The sequence below is a fragment of the Sceloporus occidentalis genome, unplaced genomic scaffold (genome assembly GCF_023333645.1).
Source record: "Sceloporus occidentalis isolate IW3139 unplaced genomic scaffold, rSceOcc1.0.p SCAF_25, whole genome shotgun sequence".
Lineage (NCBI taxonomy): Eukaryota > Metazoa > Chordata > Lepidosauria > Squamata > Phrynosomatidae > Sceloporus > Sceloporus occidentalis.
Genome location: NW_028317005.1, coordinates 13,737,538 through 13,750,020, shown reverse-complemented (window position 1 = coordinate 13,750,020; position 12,483 = coordinate 13,737,538). Strand labels below are relative to the sequence as shown.

Sequence of the window (12,483 nt, the reverse complement as noted above, 5' to 3'; positions counted from 1 at the left end):
AGCTTACCCTCCCTGAATATATTTCAGTTTCTTATTTATTTATATGTTTCATTGTTGTTTTTTTTATAACATATGCCACACTATTGTATCTGCATATATTTTCTGTTAAACTTTCTACATGTTTCAAGATTATCTAATAGCACTGAGGACATAAATGTGAAACTTCTGGCAACTGAACAAAATAAAAGAATGATTATGTATTTATATGATCAGATTTATATGATCACCTCTAAATGTGCAATATCTCACAGTATTATCTCCAGGGCTGGACCTTCTAGACTTAAGCGAGCCAATCACACCAACTCAAACTAAAGGAAAAAAATCAGATGTGACATTAAAAGGGGATGCATCCAAAGGTCAATCCATAAAGAAGAAAGTGGAAGAACCTGAACTCCTAAAAGCAGAGACAGACAGAAGCACAAAGAGTAGCTTGGATTTGGGTATGCTGTTATTTTTTGTATATAAATTATGTGCAAGTACATACACACACGCACACGCACAGACTTTGTGTCTAATGACAGGTTTCTGCCTATGATCCCAACAATGTAATGTAAATAATAATAATAACATCATATTACTATTTATTTAGGTAATATTGTACAGTGTATCCCCAAACTGGTAGCTATATCTGAAAATAATAATAAAAAAGGGTAAACAAGCCATAAATGGGAAGCTAAAACTGGAGGTAAAGTGGATCGTGGTTTAGATATGTGGCAGAATCCGTGGGTTAAATTGAGGTTCAGTGTGGTTGTAGGCTTGGTTCTATAGGCTTTGAAACACAAATATTGCCCTGTTGCATATCCTTTCTTTGGCAGATGCTCAGTGTATTTAATTTACTATGACAAGTAAAAATCACAACTATCTTGTCCTCGAATCTTGTCTTTCAATCTTTTTATTGGGGTGAAAGGTGGATAGTTGGGATTTACCTCATGAGAGGCACGAAACCATTGTGTCAGTATCACCGATTGCTTCTGAAATTGGATAACCTCTGAACTAAGAACAAATATAGGTACTTTTATTATCACACAAGCGTTGAGTTTATGGGTGTCAATGGTACATATGTTTCCCTAACATAATGTGCTGGCCTGAACATAAAATATAAAGATAATGTCACCTTAGAGCTATGCATTGGGTAGGTTCAACAGTACCTGTTTCAACAAAACAAGATGTATGTACACATATGCAAATACCATAAACATAAACATGTTTTAGGTAATATCCTTTATGGTATTACTAATAAACATATTTCATAGATATTGGGATATAGACAGCTGTTGTAGACCAGGACTAAGCCGGACTCATAATAAATGTCCATCTGTCAACATTGTTTACTGCTTCATTATTTCTAGACTATGGTCCATATTTATCAAAACTGGAACTGGGACAATTTGTTACATTTGGAGCAGTAGGTATGCATACTGTATATGTTTCCATAGTGATTTAATGTGCCTTACCTCCATTGTGAAGCTGACATTGAGAAGAGTTTGCATCCTGTTTTGAATGAACTCCGAAGAGCCACTTTTATTAGTCTGATTAATGAAGCATAGAGAAAACTAGAGCAGAGAGTTGAAAATGATATCCCACTGTTCCAAACCTGTAATGTTGCAGCTACAGATCATTAAGTTCTTGATGGGTCACCCATCACTTTAAGGATGGTAATTCCCAATCTATTCAGCGGCCTTTCCATTTTATGAAGTAAAAATTGTGTTCGGTGTTTATAGACTTGTTTGATATATTACAACATAACATATGCATGTTGACTCAAGTAACAGGTGTCTGTACAAGGGAAATATTGTAAAATCACTGTAAAATGCAATACCATGTACCATGGGACTGGATGTTTTCACTGTATTTTTACATTATATTACACTTTATTTAATTAATAAAGCAGCAACAGATTCTCTAGCAATATTACAGCAGGAAAGATTTATAATTATCAATAATATTCAAATTTACAATAACATCAACATTTAGACAAGCAGAAGTGGGCCCTGGTGTTTGAGCTTATAACCTATTTTCCCATAAATTAAAAATATATAGTAAGTCCACAGTAAAATCCCACACATAATATACACGCAGCCCAGATTGTAGGGAATCTTGATATACATGTTTCTTCTTTTCACATGTATAATATGTATTCACTCTTCAACTAACTATCCTAACATAAAGAAAACCTGTGAGTATTATACTCTATATTTTATTGTGATTGTCTGAGCCATAGTTTCCAATATAGTTTTATTTCTGATGAGCAAATATGAAATTATTTTTTAAACGTATATAGAAAAGGCCATACTAGTTTGTAATAAATATAGGAAAATTAAATGGTTCCATCTAATCCCCACTCTTTGATTATAAAAATATACAATAGGACCTTCAGCAAACAGGGTAGCCCTATAAGTATGTGTTTAATTTCTATACATGCTCTAATCCTTGTGCACAATCATCTGGTACTACGTGCTTTAAGGCTACCATATAGAAATAGCTGCTATTTGACTTAGTCAATTTGATATCTTTTATTGGATCATATTAAAAATGTATTATACAAGTAACAGCTGAAAGAGCTGCCAAGGAAGCACCACTGACCACCAGCTCTTCTGCTATGCTTTGCCAGCCATGCACAACAAACAGTTTAACTGGTTATCAAATCAGCTCAAACTGCACTTGCGTTCAAAACATTCTTTCATAGAAATGCTGGCTATGTACACAGAAATCTAAACAACAACTTTGGATATCTCTAAAAGTTAACCATGATAAACCATTTGAGAAAGAGTAGGCATCAGACTGTGTGACCCTAGGAATATGCCTATTCACCCTGAGACCCTGAGAGTTCTTTAAAAACTCTAAGAGTCTGGGTCAAATCCAGAGAGTTTCCAGGTTTGCTAATGATTGCTTTATTACAGTAAATAAGAATTTCATACAGTGAAATTTTTATTTTATAAAGAATGAGTTATTAGAATTATTATTGTTAATAATAAAAAATAATAATAATAATAATAATAAAAACCAAAATGCCGTACCCAGTCTCATCCCTGGACAAACCAAATATGAAGGACTACTATCATACTGAAAGGATAGTGTATGAATGCATTATCTAATTGGTAGAACTATGATTTCCAAACATTTCTGCTAGTGGACTTTTCTTTCTTGACGCCTGCACTCACAAAAGGAAAAAAACCTCAGTAATCTGTGGACCACACTTTGAGAAGCACCGCAGCACAAGACCTAAAATCTAAAACCTAAATAAAGGGACATTAGCCTTGCTTGAAATAAATGTGAGGCTATCATCAGCTCCAAAGAAGGTCAAGCACCATAGGCTTAAATGGGTCAAGAAAGATTCATAGCTGCTGCTATAAACCTTATGTTTTGTGATAAAGTGATACATAATTTCTACTATTTTAGTATCATTACTGGGTATAAATTGCAGATGAGAAGTTATCCAGTAAAAATGCTCTTCTCTTTTTCAGTGCACATTCAGACACAGTTGGAAAAATGGAGCGATGGCCATTTTCGAGGCGATAAGAGCAGCGATGGTCACCGGGCCCTAGAAAGAAAATCATCATCAAAAGAGGCTTCCAAAGAGCTGTTATGGTATGTTTGTCATGTTTTTTTTTTAAAGGACAAATGGAAATAACCCATTATGGTAAATTATAATAAACAGACCATTGAAAAAAGATAAGCAGCATTCAGAAATATAAATTAATTGGAACCATATTCAGAGGATCAGTGCATGGGTGTCTGGGGGGGGCAAGAGGGAGAACCAGTAGATTATTAGGAGTAGGTTAACTAGACATGAAGGCAGAAAAAACACCTGGTAGTCGTCAAAAATGTTGTGCAGGCTCATGCTGGTCTGTAGCTACTACATGATCATATAATTTTTCCTATTAATGAGTAACTAATATTTGCCTCCCACCAAGAAACCCTCTCCTGAGCCAACAAAAGTGGGAAATGGGGATGGGGTAAGGAGGTATTGGGGTGGGAGAAGGGAAAGCTGGGGAGGATAAAAAATCCTACAGACACCAATGTACTTTATTTTCATATTATCCTGCAACGGAAAAACAATAGTAATGTTCTGCATCGTGTCTGGTTCTAGGTGTGCAGATATTAAACCTCCACCCGATTCAGAAAAGGTAGATAATATGGTGGAAAGAGAACCAGGAGCAGAGTTAGACTTGGTACCTACTTCCAGAGTAAGTATGACCATCAACAAATCAATCATATTAATAATAATATTATATTACATTTATTTATTTGTATAGCACTTTACAATCATAGAGTCGGTAGAATAAATTTAAAACACAAACAATAACAAACTGGTACAAAAGGAGAAGGGGGCTCTTGCGAGCTTACAATGTAGTCGGTTAAGGGGGAAGTGAAACAGTACAAGAGGACTGCTTGGATGGGGATGAATTCATCGAGTTAGTATAGAGCGCTAGAGGATGTTGGTTGTTCAGGCTTAGACAGGATGATTGCTGAGAGGGTTATGATGCTTCGAAAGGGCTGGGTTTTGAAATTTGCTTATGAGGAAGAAAATCTGACAGGATGGGGAAGGGAATTCCAAAGAATGGGGTACAGCACGTTTGAAATCCTGGATGCGGGAGTGGGAAGAGGTAATGAGGTGGAAGAGAGAAGAAGGTCATGAGCAGAACGAAGAGGGCGGTTAGGAGTTTATTTGGATAAGAGGGTAGAGATATACATGGGTGGGGAGTTGTTATGGGCTCTGTAGGTTAGGGTCGGGAGTTTGAATTTGACTCTGAAGTGTATGGGGAGTCAGTGGAGTGATTGGCACAGAAGAGCAGCAGATAAGGAACACTGACAGAAATTATGTATGTGTTTTATTTTCAGTATGCCAGTCCTTGTAACATTTCTAACTGTTACGGTTAAATTTTGGGGTTTCTTCACTTACAAAGGGTAAGGGAAATCAATATGATAATATCCCTTTAATGCATTCACATCTTTTAGTGTCTTCTTTATCACCTGAGATTTTTTTTTAAAGAAGCTAATTAAAAATTCTGACTAACATTCTCATACTGTTTGAAAAAGTCAAGATCTGTGAAATGACAGGGCAATAATTACAGAGATTTACATTTATTTGACGCCATTCTCCCTCAAGACATACAGATTTTAAGCTTAGACTTATAGCTTAATCACTGTGTTAAGATCATAGCTTGACTCATGTGTCAGTCATGTTGCTTTGGTGTTGTTTATGTTTGTACCAGCATCTTGGAATACTGTGCTTGTTTAATCCATAGATAAAGCACCTTATTGCTGTATTACAGATTTACCAGTATACTATAAAGCTGACGAGAGCTCGATTTGCAAGCTCTTCTATCAGAAATTGGATTGTCTACATCGCAAGTGTATCAGTAAAACCACAGCTGACACTACTCTTGTTTCAGAATTTTAAAAAATATAGAAAAATGTCTGTACAGAAGTAATTATTTATGAGATCAAAAGATAACATCTAATTGATGTTGGCACAGATCATTGCCACAGATGAAGCTCATTACAGACAACGCGGTGTAGCAGTATAAGCAAATTAATGCTTGCTGGTATTTTTTCTAATGCCTTTTTACCCTTATGGTTAAAGAAAAGTATCCTATAGGCAAGCAATCATTGCTTCTTGATTTGGTCTTACTAAGAAATACCCACGAATTAGATATTTCTAGAAGTTCTTGTAGGTTCTTATGTAGATTTTTATGCTCTTTCCCCCTTTCCTTCAAAAAATCCCTCAGGACCCACTTCTTCCAGGACGCTTACAACATTGCACATTAACCCCCCTCCATATTCATTTAGCTCACCTTTCCTAGTCCCTCTCCTGCAATACTTTAACTAGTGTGGCTGGTCCATCCCTAACAATAGCACTTTTACTTTGTACCTATTATGTAATACACACTAACTCCCTCTAGATTGTAAGCTTATTTGAGCAGGGCCCTCCTCACCTGTTATTTCTGTAGGTCAATTTGTTATATACTACTTGTTATGTCCAGTCTATCCATTGTCCGACAGTACAGAATCTGATAGCGCTATATAAAACAATAAATAATAATAATATTACTAAGGTACAACTTAATAGGAAAATTGGAAAGATATTTAAAGAATTAACTTGTAAATTAATTAGAGCACAAAAATAAATAAATCACTAAGCACATAAAAAGGGGAAAAAACTGCTCCTCCAGTAAATAAATAAAATGAACTATAGTTGTTCAGCTTCTCCAATCCTTCCCACCCGGGTAAATTGTCTGCACAACACTGCTTGACACCTGCAGTTTGGTAGACAGATGAACTTCAATCTCGGCTAAATATAATGCTGTCACGTACTGTCTCACACTTCTAACTCTCTTCAATCTGTGGGTGCTCTTGACAAGTTAAATAGACTCTTGTAAATGCTTATTGGAGTAAAAGAAAACTAAGGAAAAAGCTCACAGGTTGTTGGACCTGTCAACAGCCAAAAACATCAATGAGACCATCTTGTTGATTCTTTTGGCTACTTCTACCTATTAATCATTTATATGTACTCTCCTACACGCAGTCCCTTTCGAATTTACCCCATCAAAGAGAGTTGCCAAAACATGGCAAACAAATGAAGTCATCGTATCGTACCGATGTTTGTTGGGGACCTGCCTCATCATTGGAGATTCATACAAACTCTTTTTGTTAAAGATAAAGTTTCTATAAATCCGAACGCACAAATCTATTAGGAATGATATTTCTAATGCTGCACTCAGAAAAAAAAAAGTTTTGAGTATGGGGGGGAACACCATCTTTTAGTATGTCATTGACCAGAACTCTCAAAACCCTGCTAACCTTTTGTTGGAGAGTTTATTCTTCCCTAGGGTTTAGGGTCTTATTAATGCTGAATAAGATTTTATTATAAATGGGATGTGTACTGAGAATTTGATTCTTTTCCATTTCATAGTGTATACTGCTATACGCTGCCTAAAACTTCCATGGCAAGCAATAGGTTAATATAAGACCAGTCTTGACAAGCAAGGAACACCCTGCACGACTGTAGAATGGCAATTGTCGAAATAATACAATCAGCCTCCTGTAGCGTTAAATATAGATGAGTGCATGACACTACTTTTCTTGATTCTAAACTTCTGAATTTTGTGTAAATTACAATTGAAATGTAATGGATTTTCGGTGTCCCGTGGCTTCTCATCTGCAAGTAACGTTGTTTAGTTTGTGCGCATAAAATGCTGAGCTAATGCCCAAATCCCACAGCACTTGCGATATTTATATTTTGAGTCGCGTAAGCAACTACTATAGAGTAATTAAACTGCTTTAAATGGTAAAATGATAATTACAGCAAAAAGTTAAAATGCAGCATAGGGTTTGTATCTACGTCTATAGTCCAGATTTTAGAACATTTTTTAACCTTTATTATTTTATTCAGAGCATTCAACTGCTTTAAATGGTGAAATGATAATTACAGCAAAAAGGTAAAATGCAGGATAGGGTTTGTAAAAAACATTGTATGTGGGGTACTACTGTAGTCAGACAATGTTGCAAATTTGGTTAGCAGTGCAACCTAGTCTTTAAAAGAAAATAATAAGCAAATTTGCAAAAATGTGAGTTTTTTACATTTGAAGCTGTTAAGAAGGATTTAGTTATAAATCTTTTGTGTGCATAAGAACAGTATCTGCCCGATACAGTAATATGTATTTTTAGTAGAAGTCCTTATTAAGTATTTAAGCATGAGGTAGAGTTAATGCAACCTACAGCTAAACGACGTCTTCATAGTACTTCATAGTACTTGTACAGACGTTATAAGAATTGCTCCTTTGGATTAATAAATATGCTAGTTTTAAAACAGATTGTTTATGTGCTGGTATTTTTCAGTAAAGACATATACAGTACCTAATGTGCAGTTTATTTCAGGCTTCAGGAAAACTAAGGATCATTAAAACCTCTCAAAGATCCTCTAGAATTTGAGCACAGCATTGTTGATAGTGTGCTGAGAGATGCTTGTAAAGGTATTAAGGGACTTGTTATTATTCCAGGGAGTATCCATATGCTGACCTGTCCATAAGTCACTTAAGCATCAATTCCTAGAATTTACCATCTGCTTCTCATTAGTTGTAAGAATGCAAGGTGCACACAGAATACATGTTCTGGCCAGCTCAAGGAAAGCATTGCCTCTTGAGCAGCTCTATTTTGAGGGTTTTGGCCTACTACAGGATGATTTTGGAAATGTTTTGCATCAGTACGAGAGTAGTATGTTATCTCTTCATAAGTTTTCTTGTTGGATGGGAAGGTGCTCATTGAGTATGTTATCTTCCATATGTTTGTTAGGCTGCAGTGTTAGAAGGCTATTTGACCGATTATGCCCTTCACACTGAAGGTTTTCAGGCTTCCCCTGGCTCAGGTACCCATAGCGACTTTCTAGATGAAGTCAGAGGAAACTTACTGTCAACTGTGTAGAAGTGAATTCCTACCATGTTCAGGTGAATATCTGAGCTCATAGAGAAAAACAAGGATATCCTAAGTGCAACTCTTGCCAGCTCTTTGTCTAAAAGGGACTGACATGTCTACCTTTTGTGGCCATGCAGAAATCTTCACTGGTGCCTGATATTAATCTATCTAGTTTGTAACAGGTAAATCCTACTTGGTGATTTTGAGGAAAATCACAGTTTAAGTTGCCTGTCTATAAGAAAGTTCCTGTCTATATTGTTCTATAGCAAAGATATAACACAACATGATAATGTGATTTGGTCGAGTGGGTTGTCTCTATCTATACATCATGGCACACATATTAAGGCTTCAAGAATGTTCAAATATATCTATCACTTAATAAGGCTAAAACACACCCCAACTATTACAAGTCTGGTAAGGTTAAGGTCAGTTAAGTTAAATACTGGATTTTGCTATTTTAGCATTAGTTAAAATGAAATAACTTGCAGTGAATAGAATAGAATAGAATGTCAGCCTCTATTTTTACATTGTTGATATTTATTTTGCAAACAGTAGCTATTGTAGTCATATATACTGTACCAGAATTACAGAATAAAATCAGGAATGGCGTAGGCAGTAGGTTTGATTCTTGCCATATCTTTGTGGCTATTTTTACCGTTAACACCCATTTTGTGGGGCCATTATGTAGTGAAACAGTCATCAGCTCAGGGTCGCAAATAGCTGATTGTGGCAAACGACCTCTGTAAGTTAATGCATTAAAAATTGGCTCTTTTAACCTCTCTAAAAGTGACCTCTGTGCTCTGTGGTTAGTAATGGATCAGATCATGAAATATTGATGACCTGCTTGCCAGCTATATTAGGAAAAGGTATATTGTTATATTCATTACTAATACAGTGTAAGAGTACATAGAGTCTGATAACTGATAGGTGAAACACTTTCCTCTGCTCACTCACTTATACATCTTTTCTATTTTTTTTAGGTTACTGTATAGTTTTGAATAGAGAGTAATATTTTTAAGAAATAAGAATCCATTGGTGCATAGACAGTTTGGCAACACTGACAAACAAAACCATAACACTTAACTTGAACGTTTGCTTTGTTTTTAATTCAGTCCCAAATTAAAAAATGCAAATGTGTTTGAAACCATCTCAGACAAGAACTTTGCTTGCCCGATTGGGAGAATCCCACATCATGTTTTGCTGTATTTTGCCATCTCCATCAGCAAATCAGAATTCCTTCCATAAGGACAGTCCAGATCCAAAATGGGAGCCACGTTTCATCTGTATTAAAGAACTAACAACCCCAGACATCCTTCATCAGTGTGGTGCGGTTGGGATCTATCGAAGCACAGAGAGCAAGTTGGGCAGGTTTAGAGCAAATCAGCTATTAGTTGTTCGCATATTTTATGTCAAAGGAAACATCTCCATCATCCCAGAGAAGATATTCTACAGAATTTTGGCGTATGTTTAATTTACCATCATTCATTCAGCCAAATAAGCTTTCAAGACCTCAGAGGTCCCTCCTTAATTGATTATATCTCTGGGAACTATGAGTTCTTTAAAGCTTATGGGATTTCACATCATACTCTCTGAACATAGAGTCAATAGGAGTTATTGCTTCTTGGTTTCAAATCTGGCTTGATGGCCATAGTTGAACAGGAGGATCATATGTTGGCCAGCACTATTTTAAACTATTTCTATGCCACTCTCTCGTTAGAGAACCCCTAGGACCTACTTAATGATAGTTCAGATTTATGAAGGTGTTGTCTTCTGACACCGTGAAGTCCATTCATCACTTGATACTATCACTGTAGGCATTCCATCAGTATGTTCAACACAATTTACATGTGGTGTTACACCACTTATTGATGCATTAAGAAACTGGTGAGGTAAGATGCCAGTTGAGTCTGGCTACTCGTATGCTAAATATTATTTAGATATGTTTAGGAATATTGTTAACAGAAATATATTGCCGAATAATAAGTAATAGTAAAAATTTGGTCTCATTGATGTTTATAGCTGTGTTTGATGGGTCCACAATCTGTGGGTTTTTTCCTTACTTTTTTCACTCTGCTAATCAGCATTTAAGTAGGGACAAGCATTAGATATATAAAATGTGCGAATGTAATTTTAAATTGTCAGTAGAAGTTACAGCCTGATGAGAGTTGGACTGCGAGACAATGACATAGTAGAGGCTGAGATCATACCTACCAAAAGTCTCGAATTTTCTCGCCACAGTCCCATTTTTGGGGGTCCTGTACTATTAAAGTCGGGTGGGTCCCAGCATAAGAATACTGCCTATGAACAATGCATTGCACTGTGCACAGGCAACATTCCATTTTAAATGTATTCCAGGTATTCCAGGTATGGTGGATTTGAGGAGCTGTAGTGTATTGTATATTAGTCCATTGTCAATATACATAGACTGCAGCAAACATTTTTATTTTCATTTATTTTAGGGATTTTTTTTTAATTTAAAGATGGGGCAAAACCTCTACTTTGTGGACAATACAGAACTATAACCCATTAATAATATTGGTGACAAAAGTAGGCATTTGACTGTGCTTGCACACAGTGTTTTATTTGTTGATATACTGTTCCTGAGTAGTCTTTATTATGACCGTTTTCCATTTATGCTACCAGCAAAGCCCCTTGTTTGTTATTACAATTATTGTTGTATTCATTGATAAATATTGGTTACAAATTTCGGCCTTTGACTACACTTGCGCACAGTGTGACTGTGTTTTAGTTGTTAAAATACTGCTCCTGAGCAGAGTTCAAGAAGGCCGATGCTATCAAATACAATAGATGCCTTCAAAAAGGTACTGGATATTTTTTTTTAGAAAAGCAGAACATACATAAATTATAGAATATAACATTCATATTTTAGAGCTTCTCGATCCAAGGAGAAATCTGATTGCCTTTTGGAGTCTGGAAGGATTTTTTTCTCCTATGTGGCAAAATAGCTTAATTGGGGAGTTTTGCCTCTTTTGGATCAAAAGCAGGAAGGATATGTAGAAGGGTTGAACTTAATAGACTTTGGTCTTTTTCCAACCTAAATTACTATGTTACTATGTGTATCTGCCAGTGCCTGCCCCAGCCCAATGCCCTACTGCTGCTATTCTGTCGCCTTCTTATTCTGGGAATAAAGTTTATATACAGTATATTTTTTGTATATTGTGGAAATTCAGTCCTGTCTCAAGGGGCTGCATCTGTCTTTGTGCCAGTGCCTGCACAGACCACATACCCTACTGCTGCTCCTTAATCTCCTTCCTTAGTCTGAGGGATCAGTTGTTTTATTTTTTTGAATATTGGGGAAATTCAGTTCTGCACCAAGTAGCTGGATATGTCTGTCTGCTGTGAATGACCTGCTTATGTTGCTGCTGCGTCTCAATCTGTTTGCTTACTCCGAGGGATCAATTCTTTACATATTTTTCTAATTTGGAGGGGGGATTCAGTGTTCCTCTGTACTGTGGAGCTGTACGCTGAGGAATCAATTAATCAAAATGGTCCAATTTTGGGAGATATTTAGTCCTATAGCATGCTGCTGGATGGCTGCTGTTCCTGGTGGTGGTTCTGTAGTGCAAAATCCCTTCCTAAAACTCGAGATGGTGCTACTGTGGGTGAAAGATGAGTCGAGGACCCTCCCTTTGAAAAAATCACCTTTCCCAATCAAAGAAGGCCTCCGAATTTCACCCTAATAAAATAAAAATTTAGTCTGACCCGGTTTCGCTTGCCGTCCAAAAAATTACAATTTATATTATTGGAATATGTTTCGATTAGTGCTTTTCTGAACCTACAATGTAATTTGAATTCTTGTTCGTTTCATGTGAAATATCACAAATTTAACTCATTGATCATTTCCAGGGACAACTCACTAGAGAATCTCGCTTGGTGGGACCATTTCTCTCCAGAAACCATTCTCTAGAAGAAGAGTTTGAAAGGGCAAAGGCTGCCGTGGAGGTATATTCTTTTATTATTATTTATTGATTTATGTTGCAGTGGATATGACATCCGCATAAATTCTGCCCCGAGCCCTGGTAATCAACTGTAAACCCAGTAAAGTTC

The 12,483-nt window shown here is 36.3% G+C and overlaps 1 protein-coding gene across 1 annotated transcript in view; it reads left to right on the top strand.

The window, feature by feature from the left end:
* The window catches only part of LOC149300427 (PEX5-related protein-like), a 43,534-nt gene that overhangs the window by 12,774 nt on the left and 18,277 nt on the right, over nucleotides 1–12,483 (top strand). Inside the window, exons 4-7 of the mRNA XM_089485342.1 lie at nucleotides 252–442; nucleotides 3,470–3,588; nucleotides 4,091–4,187; nucleotides 12,283–12,378. Coding sequence (XP_089341468.1) covers nucleotides 252–442; nucleotides 3,470–3,588; nucleotides 4,091–4,187; nucleotides 12,283–12,378 — 503 coding nt within the window. The remainder of the gene's footprint in view (nucleotides 1–251; nucleotides 443–3,469; nucleotides 3,589–4,090; nucleotides 4,188–12,282; nucleotides 12,379–12,483) is intronic.